General features: G+C 41.0%; 1 protein-coding gene across 1 annotated transcript; it reads right to left on the bottom strand.

Annotated features, from left to right (window-relative positions):
* Positions 1-3,569: 3,569 nt before the first annotated feature.
* LOC139222986 (urea transporter 1) lies at positions 3,570-20,843 on the bottom strand. Its single transcript, XM_070854907.1, has 8 exons — positions 20,430-20,843; positions 19,719-19,908; positions 18,917-19,045; positions 18,228-18,417; positions 13,984-14,131; positions 5,239-5,373; positions 4,053-4,102; positions 3,570-3,789 (listed from the first exon to the last, which is right to left on the bottom strand). Exons 1-8 carry the CDS (start codon positions 20,554-20,556, stop codon positions 3,607-3,609), a joined length of 1,152 nt encoding a protein of 383 aa, XP_070711008.1. The 5' UTR covers positions 20,557-20,843; the 3' UTR covers positions 3,570-3,606.
* Between the last annotated feature and the right edge of the window lie 512 nt (positions 20,844-21,355).

Below are 21,355 nucleotides of genomic sequence, written 5' to 3'. Positions count from 1 at the left end.
GACAATCCTGGTTTCCTTTGAGTCTGTGTGGCAGTAATGGGGATTAACCCAGAGATTTCTGAGGGATTTACAAAATATGAAATAAGCTTTGAGTTTAAACCTCAGGCAGAGCTGTGCTAATCTTTCTCGGATTCCATCCCTGGCTTAGAATGACAAGATTTAGTTACAAAGAAGTCAACAACAGAATAGTTTGAGATGGGAGCAGAGCAGTAGATCACAGCAGCTACAACGTTCCCCTCTGTGGCACACGTGTCATATATATATGTCATTTCATGGATTTTTTTTTGGTTATAATCAATATTTGACCTAATTTGTTACCAAAAACAGACCTAATATTGGACTTGCATCCACCAGGTGGGCTGAAATATGGCTCCAAATGAAGGATAATGTTGCTCTCATCTATATAAGGCAATAATATGTTAATGTCACAGCCTGTTTCCTAAGTGGCCTCAGAATAGGTTCTTGCAGGTTTAAGTGAAAAGAAACTGAAAACAAAGTGTGCAGTGGGTGTGTGGTCCCTTTAACCACCTGCACCAAAATAGGACGAGAGAAACCAAAGTGTAAAAGCCACCCGTTGTGGTTCACAGGGTTTATGTTCTGGACTATCTCTTTGCCAGACACAGTTGTTTACTGCGTGGTTGCCAGGCAACCAGTGGAGACATTTAGTTAGTCCAGTCTTTGTAGCTTCAAAGTCAACATGCAGACATCAGAGTGACATCAGTTCTCTCATCAAACTGTTAGCAAGACAGCAAACAATGGTGTTTCCCCAAAATGTCAAACTGCTCCTTAAAGTTGACATAAAATAACAATTACATCCAGCACGAATGCTTAGTTTATGGAGGTTGAACTTCCACATATGGTGATAGAATTATAGTCGGCCTTTAGGCCAAAATGCACACGTTTAAAAATGTAAACATTTAAAAGCAACTTTTTGATGCTCATAAATATCATAAATATAAATATATGTATAACTATATTTAGCAGTTAGCTTAACACAATTCCTAGTTTAGCCTCATTATTTCTGCGTAATGTTAATTAATTAATTATTTTGTACTAAAATACCTAGATTTATATTGATTTTTTCCAAAATGTCGTTGATGTTTTCCCAAACCAGTTTTTGTTTGCATCTATTCACTGATTAGACCACATTATTTGCACTGAAAGTCTGAATAAGTTGATGAGGCTCAACATATCTAGTAGTTTATTCTTATTTCTTTTTGCTTAGTATTTGCTAAAATTGCTACCTTTAGTAACATTGAACTTAGTTTTGATCTGCTATGGCCTGTTGTCTTCTTCAGCCACTGCAGCGACATGTATAGGTGGGCGTGTTTTGGAGGAGGCGTGGTTTGACCTCTGCAGCTGCTTTACTTCCTTCACCGCTAAAAAAAATGATAATAATGGGTGTGATTTGAAGGAGCGTGGTTTGTAGGGTCTACAAGGCTGCAGCTGGACCCTACTCTGAAACAATCCCCACCACGTTAAAGCTGCTGCAGTCAATCTCGTGCTCTGCTCCCCCTGCTTTGTTCATAAATGATAATCTTTTCTTAAAAGTTAGGCTGTTGTTTTGTAGCTGGTGTCCTGCTGGTTTAACAGGGTGTGCTAACAGCAGACTGGACCCAGGCACGGCGTCACTGTTTACACTTGCTTAGTTTAGATGAATGTTTACATGCATGAAGAACAAAACATTGTGTGGCTGTTAGCAAAGTAGGATTACATGTATACTGACATGGACACAAACATGCATTTATAAGTTCATGGAAATGCTCTCACATGGTGACATTAATCAGATTTTTTTATTGGACTTATCTCAGCCATTATAGCTATAACGTCTTAGGAGAAAACATAACAACTCAATGCAAGTGCATGCACTCTAAAATTCATCAGAAAAATTATTTATTTATTCAGATTTCTGTGCATGAAAACAATCATGCAGATAAACAAACACACACACACACAAAGACAGACACACACACACTTATCTGAAGTTTACACTGGGTTCAATTGGATGTGATAGATACCTCTCCCTCATGTCATTGTCTGTAAGCATCTCCAGTGAGTATGTTTGGTGTATGTGTGGGTACTTTGTACATGGGGTGTGTGTGTATGTGTGTGTGAGAAAGAGAGAGCGAGTGTGTGCAAACATACCAGTTAAGACACCTGTGTCATTCTGCCTTTATTCTGAACCATACTGAACACAAGCATACAAGCACACACACACACACTGAAAAAAGCACAACAGCACCCACAATCAACTCTTCAACTGAAAGTATGTAGAACTACGAATGTTCATTATTTTGTAACGCAGCTTAAAAGACACAAGTACAGTCTGTGCAAGTATTTATATTTCTACTTTTTCTTTTTTTATTATCATTATTATTATTATTATTATTATGCTTGACCAATCACAGACTCAGAGGCACTTTTGTATGTTTTGTTACCAAACTCATCACCATTGTCTGTGAGGTAGTTTATGGTAAAAGAATTTAGTCCCAGAAAATTAAGTAGAAAACAAGAACCCTTAAAGCACTGAGGTAGAGATGCATGACTTAAAGAACATTTTTAGAAAAGATGTCATTGTTTGTGGCAGAATGTGTCACTTCACCTGTGTAACAAAAAAGAAAATAATCTTTTTAATAATGTTTTAATATCTAGTATTCTTTAATATTTTCTGACATCAGACTCGGGTGTATGGTTTGTGTGTGAATGTGTTCATGTGTGTGTCTGGGAATATAGATGTTGACGGGAAATCTACATGAAAATAATCCACACAGGCAACATGAAGCACTGTGAAAAAAAGACCAATAATGAATCACAGGCAAAGATTTTCACTTTCAATGTAAGAGAATTTGAAATAATAATAATAATAATAATAATAAAGCAAACAGTTGCCTTTAACTTCCTGGCCTAAGCAGCTGAGCGTTTCAGAAACACATTACCTGTTGTCTGTGTGCTCATCGTCTCACTGTCTGCCTGCACTGAGATACATGTACAGTCTGTTTTTACAATGAGTTCCAGTGGAGTGTTGTGTAGTTTGTCTATGCAGGATAACGAGGAGGCTAAAAAAAATTGTTACTGTCGAATTCAGTCTGTGTTTTTTTTTTTTATGATAACAGTTAAACTGTCATTTTAGCAGCGGATGATTTTATTGAACTGACTTGATTTCATGCCTATTAAAAAAGTTTCCTTCCCCTTTAGATTGGCTGTTTCTTTGGCATTGTATTTGTGTGTCATGGGGAGAAGAGACTGGTGCGCAGAACAGAAAGTGGCGGAAAACACAAAACTTCATATTTGTAGAAATGATTGGGTTTGAATACAGAGGCGTGTAAACAACTTTGAGATGGTTCATCAACACTTTCAAAATTTTATTGCTGAACATACATCATCATGTTGTGGACAGTGAGGGCTTCTTCAAAATGTTGAATCTACTTTTTACTTGCCATCCTATGGTGAATTGTGAGTGTATATCCATGTATATCCAAGAAAGTGTTTGAATGAAATGTTTTCAAAAATAGTATATAGGTTTGGTCCAGCTCATCCAACTCAGTACTGATACAGCACTGTGTGTGTGTGTGTGTGTGTGTGTGTGTGTGTGTGTGTGTCCTAGAGTTACACATCTGTACTCTCCCTTTCTGCAGTGTTCCCAGCCTCCCATTGGCTGCGGGAGTGCAGGTTGTGTTCAGGGGCCATGACTTGACCAGTGGGGATGCGGTATGCTGCCAAACTGCTGGTCTGCAGCAACATCAGTGTGACTATCAGGGTAGCTGCCCAGCTGCATGCTGGGAGACCAACCTAGGGATAGAGAGGGTTTGCAATAATGAAAAAGGCAGAGTGAATGAGTCACTTTGAGTATTCTACGCCACAGTTCCTGTTATGTTGAAGAAGGTATAATGGATAAGATGAGAGCTGGATCGTCTGAGGACTTGCATGGATGTTTTCGGGACAGAAGCTAACAAAAAATAACTAAGTGGACTTTCAACTGAATCATTGTAGGTGTAAAAATGGGGGAAAATGTTGAAGGCTTTGCACACATGGCTTGAGGTTTGTGTACTTACAGTTCCCAGCAGGTTTGTCAGAGCGATGTCAGCATATGCAGAGAGGAAGGCTGCGGGCAGAGGAGGAGAGATTAGGCTAAATATATCCTCAACACACTCTGTATCTTTCTCCAGGTTGCTGACGTTTGTACAGTAGCAGGAACATAGTTTTGCTCATGGCAAGAGACACACTAGAAGCTGCAGTTTACCTAATGTGGTAGATTAGTTCTCTGCCAAACTTGTCAGCACTAATGTCCATGGTGCTCCTGCTGCTATTTCACGTGTTGGTGAGATAGATCTATCTATTCATGAATAAAAGCAGAGGAAGACCCAGCCTAAATAGACCAATTAAATCAAGCTTTGAATTGACAAAATGACAGAAATATCAACCTCTTCTCTGCTATTACAACAATTTGGCGAAGAGAAATGCAGAGAAATTGCAAAATGATGTCAAGGAAATGGGTTTAGATAAGTGGAGAGATACACAGAGGGATGTAGGGTAAAAACAGAATGCATGACAGTGAAGAGGAAATAAAGTCCCTGCACAGCATAAGGAGTAGGCTGAATTTAGCTAATATGTCCCATTGACCTGCTGATTATATTTAGTTTGAGCACATTTGCTGATTGTCTGTCGGCATTTACCTCCATAAGAGGACAGGATTGAATATGTGATTGGCTAGAGTTGGCTGGAGTTAAATGTTTTAATGTGTGAGTGTCTTTGGCTTTAAAATCCACACTGTCCTGTTATTCAGTCTGCAAAGATTTAAGCGATGTAACCTAAAAGTACTAAGTGCATGAAATATTTGAATGCAGTAAAGTTCAGAATGAAAAGGCTAAAGAACCAGGTCAGGACTGTAAAAGGCTGTCAGTCTGAGCTGTCCTATTCTGTTATTGTCTCTTTGACATGCCCTCACTGCCGCGGTGTGTTTTAGCACCATGGACAGAGCATATTAAAGCAGCTTGTCTCATTCTGCCCCCCTCCAGTGGCTGCTCACAGCAACGACAAGAGTAATGACACACATTAAATGTATGCAATAAAAGTGAGTTTGACTCACTTGACTCAAAATTATGTTATATCATGATATATGGTTCTTGTTTTTTATCTTATTATTGAAATCCCTAACACTCATTTTGCGTCTTGAGAAATAGACACCAACTTTGTCTGCTGGTGTGTGTGCGTGCATGTGTGTGTGTGCTTTTGTGTCACCGCTGGCAATGGCGAAGAGGTGGGTCCTCCAGCTGAAGGTGAAGAAGAGTCCTCCAACAGCCATGCAGCCCAGAGCTCCATTAAAGCCAGACAAACCTGAGTACAGAGAATCATGACGCACTGCCATGGATAAACCTGCCACACACACACACACACACACACACACACACATAGTGAGACTTCAGTCAAGTCTGATTACAAAAAGCAGTGAGTCACTGCTGTGGGCAGAACTGGGAATCACACAGGCAGAAATACACAACCACACACACACACACACTGATATTTGTGTGTGTTGCTGTACTGAAAGTATCCATGTGGTGGCGCTCCACACATACTGTTGTATCTCTGCCTTCACTTCAAATTTCTGTGCAACCTAAAAAGGAAATATGTTGATTTTGCCTTTCTATTCGCCCTTATGTACGTAGAGGGATATAAAATATGACTATCAGGAACAGCACAGGAAAGGACCTTTCTGTTAATTCCCGCTAAAACATCATTTTAATCACAGGCCTGACAATAATACAATATTCGTTTGGAGTCTTGTGTTTACAGGATATGATGCACCACTCAGGAGGAGCTGAAATGTAACTCGCCTGCTTTGTCTTGTATTTAGGATTTTTCCATTTTGGGTGGTCACGTGATGATGGCGAGCAGGGCTGGGAAGGGGAAGTGCTGACAAAGACCCTGCCTGTCTCCTCTCCAGTGAGTTCCACTAAAATAAATGGTTTTATGTTTCTTAATCCTTTTACTGTAATGAGACTGTACAAGTAATGAGAAGAGGGGACACGGGAGAAAGAGAGAGGTTTGGTGGAGATCAATCACACAGGACTAAGAACCTCTGAGGAGACATTTAAATCACTTAATGTCATGCCATACCCTTTTTTATTTGCAGAATAATAATAAAATGTAATCACATTCCCTAAAATGTAGTAAATAACATTTAGCATGTTTTGTTTTCGTTGGTTTTACATTCTTCTAAGCTGTGGTACTGCTGTGGAGTATTGATTCGGCAGGTGAATGAACACCAGGTCAGTGCCTCCTCTCTGACTCACGTCCACGCTAAACAAACACTCCACTGTGAAGCTGAAGCTACATGCAGACTGCACACGGGGAATGCTGACCCAGATAAATCTAAGCAAGGCCACAGACACTGACCTTTTCTCTGCCGGCCTTCAGCAGCAGCTGCACCCTGTCTTTTAACCCACATGTTCAGGGGGAATAACAATAAAGCTACGACGACATCAGGAGGAGTAAGGCCACCAAGTTCAGCTGCAAAGACAAGCAAGCTCCATTTAGAATCTAAAGCTCCGCATCTGTCTGCTTTTACATATTCTAAACCAGTAAGTACCTTTATTTTTTTCCTGTCTGACTGAAGCTGGTTTCACCTCATGGGTGCCGTCCGAAATGTGCTCTGCTTGAGCTATAACCTCACTCAAGAGTGATGTCACGGTGTACTGGAGTTCTCCTCTACATCACAAGGCTAAAACATCAGATCTGTATGACGTCTTATCTGACCTCATCTGATCTTATCTGGACAAAGTCACACACACAAGATGACACTGGAAGAGAAGTTTAGGATAAAAGTCCCTCAGCTTGAGAGAAGTCAAAGAGACATATGAAGCAGCTAAGCTGATTGAGAACCTCACAGTTGTAACTTACTCTTGCTACGTCCTCTCTCACAAATAATATGTTGTCTCTGATTGAGTTCCCCCTGTGTGCATACTGTATGTTACCAGGGTGGACAAAACATTAGAAACACCCTCTGATGGAGTCCAACACAACACTACGACTACAGTCCTAGAAATGACCAGTTGAACCATCTCTGATCTGACAGTGACTGTGTCAACAAAAACCCAACAACAGAACTCACAAAGACGCTGTGTCTCACAGGGCTGCAGTATTACACTGCATGCTATTATACAGATGTAATGTAAACTGGAAACTCTGTGCAGGTGGACTCAGCATAGTCAGTTAATTGCACTTTTGAGCATCTGTGCTTCTTGCTGCACACCACCAAGGGACAGCAGTGCATCTGTGTGTGTGCGTGTGTGTGTGTGTGTGTGTGTGTAGCCCCACCCAGAGCTGCTGTGGAAAAGAATGAGCTTTAAAACTACTTACCGACTGGTTCATTTATATAAACAGTACTTGTGTTTGTGGGAGCATGAACCCTCCAGCAGAAATGGTATTTTTACCTTCCAGAGGTAATATGATGAAGGAAATACTGTGTGACAGTGCAGGAGAGTGCCCACCGGCAACCCACTACTTGCTCTGGCAGTTATGTATTATTTACACACATGCACGAAGCTAGCTGAATATGCTCCAGGGTGAGTGGGAATTTTCTCAGTAGCCGGGCTGCATTGTCATATGAGCACATTATTTTTAGCATGTTGATTAGAAGAAGCCGTTTAAACCTCTAAAATGCCAAGATAAAAATGCATAAACAAACAAAAGATAAACAACTAAAATTACAACATATTAAGTTATCATGCATGTTGTTAGCTCCACTCTGCATCCTCCCTGTATTAATACAGCCGGATTTACCAAAGACTCCATCTGCAGTAACAGTAAATTTTGGGAGCCCTTCTGTAGATAAATAACCCTCAGGCTGTGCTATGATTGATGGCCTTATTACCGGCTGCAGTTTAAGCAGACTGACCACACCCCAGTACTGCCTCCTCACCGCCTGCCTGTCTGCTGCCTGGGCTACTCTGCCATCCCTCTGTCCACCCTCTCTTTGTTTTTCCTCTGCCACAGCTTCCCTCTCCTGCAGACTGTCTTTAAACGCTCCGACTCCCTCTGCACTCATCTTGCCTCGCCCTCATTCCACACTTCATTTTCCTCTCCATCTTCCTGTTCATTGTCACCATTTTCCCTTTGTTTCTCACTCACTGTGCTCAATCCCGTCCTTGCCTCCTTCATCACACTCCTCTGCTTTCCTTGTTCAAACATGAGGGTGCCATTAAAGACTAATGGTACTGTGGGAGGGAGGCCCCTGAGCATCCTAAAATTTTACTGTGCTTCTACTATGTGTGTGTTTGTGTGTGATCTGGCGTGGTGTGTGTGTGTGTGTGTGTGTGTGTGTGTGTGTGTGTGTGTGTGTGTGTGTGTGTGTGTCACTCCCAGCATGATGTTGTCTATGCTAATAGAATGAGTCAGAGAGCTCTTATCATATCCAATATCTCCTCTCCTCTCCTCTCCTCTCCTCTCCTCTCCTCTCCTCTCCTCTCCTCTCCTCTCCTCTCCTCTCCTCTCCTCTCCTCCTGGATTCAACCACAGTGACTAGCTGCAAATTAAATGGAGGACAGTGCAATAGGTTGGAATGAACAACTAGAGTGAGCTGCACATAATGACTTGTTTTCCAGTGTCAGTGGGTAATGCAGAACTTTGCATTCAGGCCTTTGCGCTTCATTCATCTGGTGAATCCATCATTCTGTGTTTTGATGCCTTCAAGGGGAAAACTGTTTGTGGGATGGGGCTTAATGGATTGCTCTGTATGTGAGCTCATCTGTTAAGACTGTCCAGATATCAGGAGTATGAGCTGTTGAGGGAACGGCCTGTTACTGCCATGCAGTGTATTTGTGTGTGATAAGTTGTTGTCTACCAACATTTCCCCAACTAAGCGCCTTGTTTCAGATGTTGCACAGGCCCGTTTCTACAACCCTCATTCTTGAATTCGTGAATGCTTCCAAGTCTGTGCACTAAGAATTTTCTGTTCATGTTTTATCCTCCAAGGATTAACGACGAAGGAGGAATTTCTTTTCTCTTTCTAAAAGGTAAATCCTTACTGTATAAAACCTCTATGTAATTTATGTTAAGATGGTGACATGTCATTGTTATATTGTTTGAAATGTCCCATTGGACAGGAAGCTCAAACATCCATTGCTCTGAGCTCTGAGTCAAACTGAGTTTGTGAGCAGCCTACATCTGACAACTCGGGTGACGGGGGAGCGCACTGAGAGAGGTAAAACTCTTATCATTTCATTCTGATATTGGAAATTTGTCCTTAACAGTGAAATCGCTTAAAATGTCATTTGGTGTAAAGCCAAAAAGACTATTTAGGGCAAAGCCCCTGCTGACTCTGCACCATGGACAGGGACATTTTTCTGAGTATTTGGGTTTCGGTTATGGTCTGTGGCAATAATTGTCAGTCCCCATTATTGAAAATGCACCTTGCATTTTCAATTACAAGACCAAGAGCCTGCAGCCATGCTAGTGGCTCTGTGAAGCCACATGTCCACTAAGGCACAGGAGTGCTTTGAGCTAAATGCTAATGCCAGCATACTAGCAATGTTAGTATGCAATAGTGATATTTAGGGGGTAATGTTTATCATGGTTATCATGATGTCTGACTGAATGAGCCCAGAGGTCTGCCAAGACTAGACAAGTATTGTAATGTTGTATTATGCCATGTAAAATGGTACAGGTCATAAATAAACATCCTCCTCCTAAACATATTTCCCTCATAAAGGCAGAGGCACACTGGAGGCCCTTTGCTCCATCCTCCATCATCATCACATGAGAGATGGCGGATGTCAGATTCTTACTGTTATGTGTGGTTTCATCATGAACACAAAGCTAGGATTCCACTTCAAAGCTTTATTATGATTATTCTGCTATAACATGAATGCAGCAGGAGGTAGAGACTCTGTCCTACATACAGCCCCTTATCTCCTCCTCTGGAAACCCCTTATGGGACTAGTTTACATCACAATTCTTTGAGGGACAGCTCTAAATATATACTTTCTCAGCCTGACCTATGCCACTGATTCATTCCCACTCATTCTTGCACAGCATTAGGAGTTGATTACTCATAAAAGAGCTGCACAGTGACTCCTCCTGCTTGTCGTCGGGGATCCACACATCTTTAATTGATTATAATGGCAGCAGCAAAGGTTGAAATGAATGAGACAGTGACGGTGGCAATGATACTTAAATCGATAGCCGTTCAGAAGGTGGTAAAATGAAACAACGATTATGGTGATATTCCTAAAATATAATGCTGATGTCAAAGAAAATGAGAGATATAGAGATTTATAATGATGATGATGAAATAATGATAGAAATAATTTAAAAAATGCATTTAGAAGACAAGAGAATGAGGAAACAACATTGTTCATGTGTTGCAGGTTAGTGGTAGTTACCCCTAGTATTATGCATGAAATGTAATAAAACATTATTAGTTTCATACTCCAGGGATGGTTTGAAAGCGGATTATAGAGAAACATACCTGGACAAGCAACACACTGGTTAGATGTATTTTTGCAGTATGGTTGACTTTTACAGTCAGCATTTTGAACGCACCAAAGGATAATGAATGCAGAATGGAACGGGCGATGCAAGTGAAAGGAATGATAAGAGTAGTTTTGAAAGCTGATAAGAAGAAAGGATTAAAGGAGAGAGAGAGAGAGAGAGAGAGAGATCCAGAAAGGAAAAAAGGCCTGTTCACGGAGGGGAGGCAAGACTGAAGAAGAAAGAAAAGCCAGGGGCACAACTTGTTGTCTGAAGAGTTGAAGAGGATGGGGTCAGTTCCACACACACACACTTTCAGACCTCTTGATCATTCATTCTCTTTTGTTGGTTTTCACTTTCCCTATTTCACTCGATGTATGCCCCCCTGCTTCCAGCTCTTATCCCTATATTTTTCTCTCCATCCCCATTTGACACATTCTTTTTTTGTCTCCTGACACTGATCCTTCTTTTCCCCCCTCTGGCTCTCTGTCATGCAGGATTAACTTTTGAATCTGACCTTGTAGCACTTATTCACACTCTTAACTCTCTCACTGTGTGTCGCAGCTTCATTTGTTTCTGTGTGTGGGTGTGTGTGAGTGCATTTACATTTGTTCAGGGCAGCAGGTTCACCAAACTCCATGATGAAAGATGTATCTAACAACAGCAGAAGTCCAAATTCTGCTCATGAAAACAGCAACGAAAGTGATAATAACACGATCTTTCATCACATTCCTCCAAACAAAGTGCCCAACAGCAAAAAACTGTAGCACGAATGAATAGCGCTGTACTAACTGAAGCAGGAAATGTATTGGTGGATTCATGGATCAAACCTGTTGTGAATGTTGCTGTTAAGCTTCTTGTTAGAGAACAGCAACTTGTGCAAAAAGTACTGAAACACTGAACAGTTGGACATGTGCATTCAAAGGTTTAGAGAAGGTCACATTAAGTTCACCTGGAAAGGTTAGAATGCATTTTAGGTTCATCCTGAAATTTCACCCGAAAGCCGAATATCCCTAACTTTTTGTGAGTAGTGTATATGGCCATAGTGTGGCTCCTTCATAAGCTTTCTTTTAGTAATTTGTGGAAAACAAATTAACTCTAAGGTACAGAGGAATAAGCTCTAGTAGGCGTTGCATAGATTGCCTGCCAGTAAATGTAAAGAATATCACAAGCTATGTCATTCAGACATTCAAAGTAACAGTAACAAAATCAATACTTAAAGGAGCTGAATGAAACTTTCATTTTGTGGACAAAAGCAGAGAGATTTCCTGGAATGAAGACTGCATTTGAGCACTTTAGAATCCATAGAAAAATAAGGAAATTTAAGTGTGGGGATTGGATCTAGAGCAGCTCTTGAGCATCCAGCTGGACCAAGCGCCGCAGCTGGTGGTGCTATGACCACAGAAGGAGATAGGAGAGCTGGGATAAGTTGAAGTTAATCATCGCAATTGGACGTGGTGGCAAGCATTCAGAATTACAGAATAGAAACAGCCTACATAATGACAATATTGTTTGCTTATGTAGATCATACAGAGGCATAAGTAATAATCTGAGGCTGTTTCATCACCAGTTAAAACTCCTCATAGTAGGTTTAAACCCAAAAGCAAGGTACAAAGGAGGAGTAAGACTTAATGTAATATTCGTTTGTCCCTTGGACATTATTTAAAAGCTAACAGCAACATTTCAGATACGGGGATAATAAAAGTTTGTCTCTGGTGGAGCCCTGAATTACAAGCATCCAAATGAAAGGATTAAAAACATGGTTTACCATTTCAAGATAAATGAAGGTGGCAAATGACTTAATTGGGGCTAAAATCCAAAAGTGGATAAAGCAAAACTCACTGGAGAAAATGAAGGATGAAGGAAAGCAGAGAGGAAGCACAAATGACAGCAATAGACATGATGTTTGCTATGTTGCTCTTACGCAGCCACCTTCCAGCAGGTAGCTTCCTCTCCGCTCTGTTGCCTCCACTGTCTCATTACAGTCTCTTTTATTACTGTCTTGTCACACAGTGAATCTGATTGCAGCACTGTGTGTGTGTATGTGTGCATTCCCGCCACTGTTAGCATGTGTCCACGGGTTTGTGCGAGTGTGTGCATGTACATGCTCACCCCCACCAAAGTGCTTTTTTTCGTATGACTCATAGCTACAAACACACACATACACACCAAAGTATTTTAGGACACTGTATTGTACTTAACAGATGGAAGCAGGGGGATGAAGTCTTTTAAAGTCCTAGCATTTCTCTTCCTCTCCCTCCCTCTCTCTCCTTCTCTCACTGTCCTCCTCCCCCCCACCCCCCCGCCCCCCCGCCCCCCCCCATCCTCTCTCCCTCTTTCTGTCTCCATGAATTGAGTCACAGTGTGGCAGAGGTAAAAGGCACACACAGCCACAGGCCTGTGTGTTTGTATATAAGCCAGTGGTTATCAGTGCCCTGGCTAATTGCTCTGTGTCTTTCAGAGCTGAACAGCTGCCCACAGGCTGCTGCTGCCTGTCTCACAGTTTCATATTCATACACGCTGATGACATTCTGTCTTATTGCCAGAGGGATTCATAAACCTTACCTGACTTTAACCTTGTTAAAATGTACTGTAATCCAACATTTTCCATGCACAGAGCAATGCCTGCCATCTATTTGAGGGCCTGAGTGATGGTTTAATAAATGGAAGATTCATACTGCTACCTAAGACAGAAGTTAATAATGCATTATGCCATTAGCACAGGTATGATGACTTGTGCAATTATGGCTGCAGAACAGTGTCAGTAACCAAATTATGCAAGTATGGTATTGCTTTTATACTTTTTTTAAAATAGTTGAGTACATATTGCTCCCTGTTTCTCTCAGTAAAATATACTATAACAAATGGCTTGGGTTTAAAACTCTAGTCCTGAGTATGCTTCAAGGTCTAATAACATCCTACCTCTGGATAAAGCAACCAATACATCTTTTGTCAAATCCTTCCTGCGTGGTAAACACAAACGTCCTTCAAACTCTACACCCACACTTTCTATGATGGGGCTTTTCTTATGAATGCTGTTTCTGAGCCCTAGCTGAGATAGCCAAGATGATATCATTAGAGGTTATTTTCTCAGTCTTAACAAAAGCTCCTCCAGAGCCACAGAGGACATTATTACACAACAGATTTTAGTAGCCCTCCCCGTGATTAATTAACTGACATTTATGTTTGAAATTTTAGAGCTTCCTTGACAGTAATGATACCCCAAACAGTGAGATACTGGCACTGAAAATGTATGGCGAAGTATTACTGTGAAACCTAAATCCTGATTAGCTCAACCTACACAGAAAAAAACAATCATAGTGTGGTGTGAGGCCAGGGCTGCGATCTGTGTCAAACTCTTGAAGGAACATGGAAGACACAATCAAAGCTTTTCTGCCTCTAATGTGACAAGGTGCTGGCTGGTATCACATTACCACGTACAGTGTGACCTATAAAAGAGCACAATAACATTCCCACTTCAGTAACCCTCCCAAACAGGCTTGCCAGCAGACTCACCAGCTAACGTTCCAACAGCTGAGCCCAGGAGAGCATGAACGGCCAGCAGGGGGGAGTAGAGCAGGACAGCTCCCAGGATGAGGAGGGAGGGCCCCAGAGCTCCACAGGCAAAGATCTGACCCACACCAAGGGAGATACCACGCATCACCTGGACAAGAGCGCGGCGTTAGAGGGCTTCACACCATGTAGCATGTTCCAAATAAGTATATGTAAAATTATATAAGTTTTATATACAAGCATAAAATTCCAGGAGCAAAAAAAAATTCCACAAAATCAGCCATTCTTTCCTGCGCCCAGTTAAACACACACACACACATTGCTTTGTCAGTGAGAAGTGAAGAGTTTCCATGGCGACGTGATGGGTGCACCTGCCTGTCTGTGATATTTACAAGTCATAAATGGTCTTCAATTATATCACTGCCACACAGCTCTTAGTGCGCTTGTGTACTGTATGTGTGTATGTGAATGTGTCTTTGTGTTTGTGTGCAAAAAGATGAAATACGTTGCCGTGGTGGTGCAGCCATCCTGAGCAGAGTGAAAGCCGAAGACATTAAATATAAATAGGACCGACGTCATCGCCATCTCTGGAGAGAACCAGAGGAAAGATGAGAGGAGGAGGGACGGAAGGAGGAAATGGAGATGGGTGGAGGAAAAGGAAGGAGGAGAGCAGAAAATAAAAAGTGGGAAGAAAAAGGGGGGGGAATAGAAGAGGAGGAGGAAGAAAGAGAGAGGAGAGGTGAATGAGGGGGCGAAGACCAAGAAAAAAAGGATCTTTAATGACTTCACATGGCTGTCCTTGAAAATGTGGTAACATATTCTGCTGTTTACTGTTGAATTATGAGGAAGGAAAGCAAAGGGGATGAAAAACTGATGAAGAAATTAAAAAGAGATGAAGACAGATGAAGAAGTGAGAGAAGGAGGAAGGAGATTTGCATAAAAATGATAGAGAGAGGGGAAGCGGAGAGATAAAAAGAAGGATTTAGAGGTGTCAGACCTTCCAAATAACAAACCAAAGAGAACATCTAACATGTGAAATGAAAGGACTTTTATAAGATGGAGGTAAACAGGAAGGAAAGGATATGGATTGAAAGGATCATAGACTGAAGGAAAGAAACGAAAAAGAGGAAGACTGAAATAGATGAAGAAACAGATAGAGAGATAATAATAATAATCTGAGATGGAGAGGCTGAAGCTCTTGGAGGTAATTACTTGGAATGAGGGACATACTGTGCCACGGGGTGTGATGCTTGTTAATGGAATCGTGTGTAAATCTTGACTCTATATTCAGGACACCTAACAGCGCTGAGAGGGTTTAGACAGCGTAGCTAATCTAGTTTTCACAGTCAGTTTGCAGATCGCCATGTGCAGAAATAATACACGTCTCCTCTCCTGGCTCTCACTGTGCTTCCAAACCACACAAACCAACTGTGTTCTGTGTCAGAGTCACACCAAGAGGCCCCCCTCAGCACATTCAGCATGCTTCAAGAGAGTCTTAATTCTCCTTGGTCACAGTGGAGACAAATAAATGCATATATTCTTTATTTAGTGGAGGTAAATGTGTTATTTTGCCATATAGGGAGTTTGTAAAGTGGAACACTACATTGTCAGTGTTTAGGCTAATGTGCCGAATGAATATAAAGAATTTTACATTGAGCTTTCATGAAGCAAAGCATATAGCACCAGTAGCATTTATTTGGAGTCGTGTTTCTGGTGACAAGACAAACCAATACAAGTCCAATATTCACTTGTCTTGTTTGAGCCATTGTTCGTGCAAGAGGAAAATTTCACTGATTGCTCACTGATTCACTTGTCATTGGTGCAGCTTTACCTGATCTCATTGTGTATCATAATACAGCATTATGTGTTAAACTGCTAAAATACAGAACATGTACAGAGAACATTAATTACATATTCATGGGGTTACTTTTGTGTTAATATGCAATCTAATAGAACAGGTTTGAAAGGACTAAAACTTTCCAAATCCAAAAATGTTTTATGGCAAGTAGAATACATTTGTGATCAAAATGTATTCATGCAAAACCAAAAGTTTTGTTTGCAGCTTTGAGTCCACTGTTGGTAAATGAGGGAGGGAGCTGTGCAGTCCATGGAAAGGACAGAGCACAGCGGATGTTGTCAAGATGTAACTCAGGTCGACTGGCCAATAGAGACACGTCTTATATCTTTTAGCATAAGTCCCACCCACTAAATTGAACTCAACAACAAGCAAAAATTTGGGATTTAAAATGCGTTTGAAAACAAAGGTTTTGGACTTGCATTAATATATTTTTGACAACACATTTATTTTACTTGCAATAAAACATTTTTGGCTGATTTGATTGTTGAACCCATTAGCCATTAGTGCAGTTCGTTGTATTTGCATGTGAGGTTTTGTTGTCCATATAATCAGCACGTGCTGTCAAACTGTCAAAATACTAATGAGTAATCTGTACGCACACTTGTTCCATTTGGAAGAAGACAGAGCTCCTCTGATTCGGATCACATAATCTGTTCCGCCTGTTTCCAAACAAAAGCATGGAGATTAAAATTCAGTTGCTCCTCAAGCTTCAAAATGCCAGCTGGCACACGGAGATCAAAAGCCGACTGCAGCAGCTGGTGAGAGTCTGGATTCTTTTGCCAAAGTTTTGTGAGAAGCAGTTCAAGGCGAGTGTGTTTCATTTAAATTCAGTGGTCAAAGCAAACTATCAGTTTTCTTTACAAGGTAAACTGTGCGACAGCTTGAATTCTAATCAGGTGGACTCTCAGTAGCACAGAAATTCAGGCTTTAAGGTTTTATTTATTGTTGTTGTTGACTCTTTTCTCCCCAGTTATTCAAAATCCTCCAAAACATATCCTCCCTGAGAACTTGACTGACACTCTCAGTCTTTAAAGATGAACTACCACGTCCATCACGAGCTCTGAATGTTCTGCACAGAAACTGAACAAAATAACATAAACACCTTGTCTTGAATGCAACATCCACTGTGAGCTTCAGCCACCAACCACTGTTAATTAAAACTGTTTGAGCTGATAATAATTTCCGAACAAGAGCCTCATCGGTGACTGTTGCTAAGTAACCGGTGAGTCATAGCTGGCTGATCTTATACATATTGTGCTCTTATCAGTTACTGCACTCTGGAGACTCAGCATGGCAGACACACAGACGAGAGTTCTGGCCTCAGCTCAGCTGGGCTTCTGTCTGTTTAAAATCTTCGTCGTGATTGCGGTGACTTCTGATTGTCCCTGTTGAGACTACTAACGTCTTTGTCTGTTTTTGTGATCACGTGACTTGATGGGCTGTCTCTGTTCAAATATCACTGCAAATGTTACTCTGAAGAATGCAAATTTGATAATCTTTCCTTTCCAGTTGAGCAGGGAAAGAGCCACAAAAATAAAAGAGAACTAATAATGAGACTTATTATCATTTATTGTTATAATGTTAACCATTAACCACCAAATCATTTACTACAATTAAGATATGATTTTGATAACAGTTCTTAAGCTGTTAAAGCCATTTGACTGTGATAGTTACTCGTTACTTTACCAATTAAGACTTCACATACAAACAATATAATAAACTTGTTAAATGTAGTTTAAAACTCATATGAGCCATTTTCTACATTGATTATTTCTACTTTTGTAATGTGGAGTACAGTTTGGTAGTAATACTACTAATGCCTAAACAAGAATTTTAATTCAGGGCTTTTACTTGAAATGGAGTATTTTCAACATGCATTGCTTCTTTTATCTAAGTAAACGTCTGCTTACCTTCCTCACCACAGGTATGTTAAAAGCAGGCTAAGTCTTGCTTGAGACAACCAGTTAGCTTGATGTCAAGAAAGTTTTTTTTTTTTTCAAATTAATTAGAATAAATTTCTTTTCAACAATATGTTTAAAAAGATTTTCCTTTTTTACTCACAGCAAAAGATGAAAAAATTAAATAATAGCAGTAATGATTATGAGAATACATTGAACAGTATTGATAATTATGACAGATTCAGCAGGAAATATTCAGTATATTACTCTCCTACCTAATGTTGCAGTGCACTTTGCAGACTTTGAATGGTTTATAGAAAAAATTTAGAATCGACACCTGCAAGTCACTAAGTTAGTGTTAAAAAAGTTTAACTTATTGACCCAGTCGGGTTAATCTGTCTTCATCATGACTTGTAAAGCAATCTCCCAGCTTCTGTATGATTTCTCTCAACCTCTGCACAAACATTTAATTAATTAATGGAGCATCTTACCTCCCCTACAATGAGCCCGGTGCTGTTGGGCTCCAGAGTCCCCGGTAGCGTAGCTGGGTGGTGAGGGAAATAGGGGTTGTCTTGGCCGGTACAAAGGAGGTAGAGGACAATGATGATGTTGAAGGGATACACAGACACAGGCAAGTCCCAGCGGTCCAATACTGAGGAGAGACCACTGAACAGGAAGACACTGAAGATGGGACGTGGAGGGTGAGAGAGAGGATATGATCATGTGTCATGAAAAGGACCTCGTCTCCAGTGGACGGCATACATGCACACTAAATGCAGGGCCCTTCACTGTGTCATCTATCTCTCACATAAGGTACACGGTGGGTGACATGGAGGCACAGCTGACATTGAATTACTTAACACTGGCTTTAGTAGTAAGAGGAGGGCCTCTGGCGTATTGTCTTTAGCTTTCAGGCTGGAAATATATGTAAAAGTCTTGATATATGCAGGTTGATTGAAAATAGAATAAGTGTTCTTTGGTTCCTTTGGTGACTGATTTCTTAAAGTGACTCACAACTGCTGTGGCATAACAATCTGCAAAACTCACAATCGTAAGATGAATCATGTACTTAAAAAGGGCTACAACTAACAATTAAGTTAGTATTGCTTAGTCTGTCAGTTAATTTCTTGGTTGATTATCGTTTTAGAAGGAAATGTGTGTGTGTGTGTGTTGATCTTACCATGCAGCTGACCCCAGGCAGACAGGCAGCAGCAGCCACCAGTACCAGTCTCCTGCCGAGCTGAACACTCCCATCAGCAGAGACACCAACATGCCGTTAAAACCATGGAGACCTCCTGAAACCTCAGCACTACACACACACACACACACACACCCACACACACACACACACACGCATTTTTTTTTAGGACAAAAGAGGACAAAATGTCTGTAATACAGTGGTGTACATTAAGGTCATAAGAAGGTTTTGTGTTTTCATGATCAAAACACACATTAGTGTGAAGCTTTTTATGGGTCCTCATGAAACAAACTGTTCAAGCCTTTTAATGAGCAGAGGCCCTGGGGTGATACTAAATGTATTCAACTTGCCAGACTTAAAGCATTGGAAGCCCCATTTCAGCTGGAGTTATTTTTAAAACCTTAAAACAAGGTTGTGTATTAGCATATCATTCTGTGCGTGGCATAAATATTGGGACAGGAAGTAAAATAATAGCTACTAGGCAGTGGCTGAGGGTGAACACAGGGCCATCAGTCATGGAGCTGTTATTCTCATGAATTTTAAGTAGAATCCTCAACTTTAGTCATGAGGTCAAGCAAATTACAGTCTTGTGCCACAGGGTTGCTTCCAAGCAACAGACAGTTTTTATTGAGGCTTTGATTATTTAAAAGGGACATTTTCCCTGTTCTATTGTGTGGTTATAAATAACCCAGATCATTAAATATCTGCGTACAATCGTGCACTTATTTTGAGCCTCTGTGCTATTTGTGTGTGTGTGTTTCTATATATATTTATGCTATTCCACCTGTCTTGCCCTATGATAACAGCTGTAAACGTAGAGGCCAATACACCCAGGGTTCCGAGGAGACCCTGCCAGGGGGAGGCCCAGTACAGTGCAGCCAGGATCAGAGCACCGCTCAGCGGATTGTTGGCTAGAATCACTCTGGTCACCCCTCTCAGGCCCCACACAGCCAGCTGCAGCACAAACAACTTGTCTGAGGACACAGAGAGCAAACATTTGACACATTCTCCTTCCAAAACCTTTTGGGAAAATAAATATTTCCCACTCATTTTTTCTAAAATGTTACACAAGGCAAACTGCAACACAAAACACGTTTCTCAGTTGGATTTTCATGACGCCAATACAGGGTTTTATAACAGAATCAAGATGGGGGTTTGATAGTGTTATGTTTTATTTTGGAGGAAGAGTGCAGCAACATCCACTGTGGGAGTTGTGTGATGATTTCATCTGCATATCTTAATGGCAGTGTAAGCATTTTAGACTCATTTATTTATGATTACTGCAGTTTAACACATTCCAAGTATTTGAAACTTTGTCTTTTCAAAAAGTTTTATAATTAATCACATCATGAGAACACTTAGACTTGATGAAGTATGCATCTTTCAAGCACATTTTCTAAATGTCATACAATATATTACATTCTATTCTTGGGTTCAGGATTAGAAGTAAGAATATGTTTTGGGGTGTAACTATGTATTCTGAGAGTTTTCCTACCCTGCATGTACTTATCCAAGTGCTCCATGTCCCCAGTACACAACAGCAGACCGTTTAACACACGCCGACTGAGGCTGGCACGGCTCCTGCTGGCACCCTCCATCGCCGCTTTGGTATCCATCCACATCCCTGCAGCTGCTGAACCACGCCACTAAAAATGTGATGGATGTGTTGTAGTAATGTTGGAAAACCTCAGAATTCCACTTGCTTGTTTTTGTTCTCTTCACCCCTCTGCTTGCTCGCCTGTTGCTGCCCTTCCTCCTCAGTCATCCCTTCTTCTCCCCAGTCCCTCTTCCTCCTCCTCTTCCCTCTCCGGTGAGGTTTAAGGGCATGACTTATAAACCAGGAGACCCAATAACATAGTCACTCAGTTTCCAACCGGCCTTGTCACACAAGAGCAAAGTGCAACACCATGACTGGTCAAGGAGAGGAAGATCGGTTCATGCCTTGCTCCTGCTTTATTCCTCCTGCTGTTCTCTGTTTCCCAGCCCAGTGACACCTCTTCACCTATTGTTTGTCCATTTAGGCTACTCATCCACTTTTTTATTGCAGGGTGCACATTAATGTTTGTCTTTCCTTTGTTTGCAAAGCCATTAAAGGACATTGTGTTTCTAAAGGCATAATATATAACCCAACTATCTCTGCTGCTCTGTGCTTTGAGAAAACAAAGCAGGAGAGCAAAATGCTCTTTCTGACTTTCTGTTGACATCAGTTTTAACAAGCACTGCCTCTGCCTTTAACAGATTTGTTCCTTCTGTCTTGCTTCCACTTTAAGAACAGTTTAAGAGCACTCCGAGTACAGAAAAAGTGCGTGTGGGTGTTGTGTGTGTACGCAAAAAGGCAACTCTGCCCGTTGTTGTCACCTTCTCCCAGTTTTGGAGTGACACCTAACTCGCTGAATGCGCTGAATAACAGAGAGATCCTTT

The sequence above is a fragment of the Pempheris klunzingeri genome, chromosome 23 (assembly GCF_042242105.1).
Source record: "Pempheris klunzingeri isolate RE-2024b chromosome 23, fPemKlu1.hap1, whole genome shotgun sequence".
In the NCBI taxonomy this organism is placed as follows: Eukaryota; Metazoa; Chordata; class Actinopteri; order Acropomatiformes; family Pempheridae; genus Pempheris; species Pempheris klunzingeri.
This window is presented reverse-complemented; position numbering and strand designations above follow the sequence as displayed.

What these genes read in the sequence shown, in the direction of transcription:
- LOC139222986 (XM_070854907.1), bottom strand. Translation starts at nt 20,556, where the DNA reads ATGTGGATGGATACCAAAGCGGCGATGGAGGGTGCCAGCAGGAGCCGT. An exon ending in CCGGGCTCATTGTAGGGGAG is followed by an intron (nt 14,132 to 18,227) that starts GTAAGATGCTCC and finishes GCTCTTGTCCAG; the next exon opens with GTGATGCGTGGTATCTCCCT. An exon ending in CCTCTTCGCCATTGCCAGCG is followed by an intron (nt 4,103 to 5,238) that starts GTGACACAAAAG and finishes CTCTGCCCGCAG; the next exon opens with CCTTCCTCTCTGCATATGCT.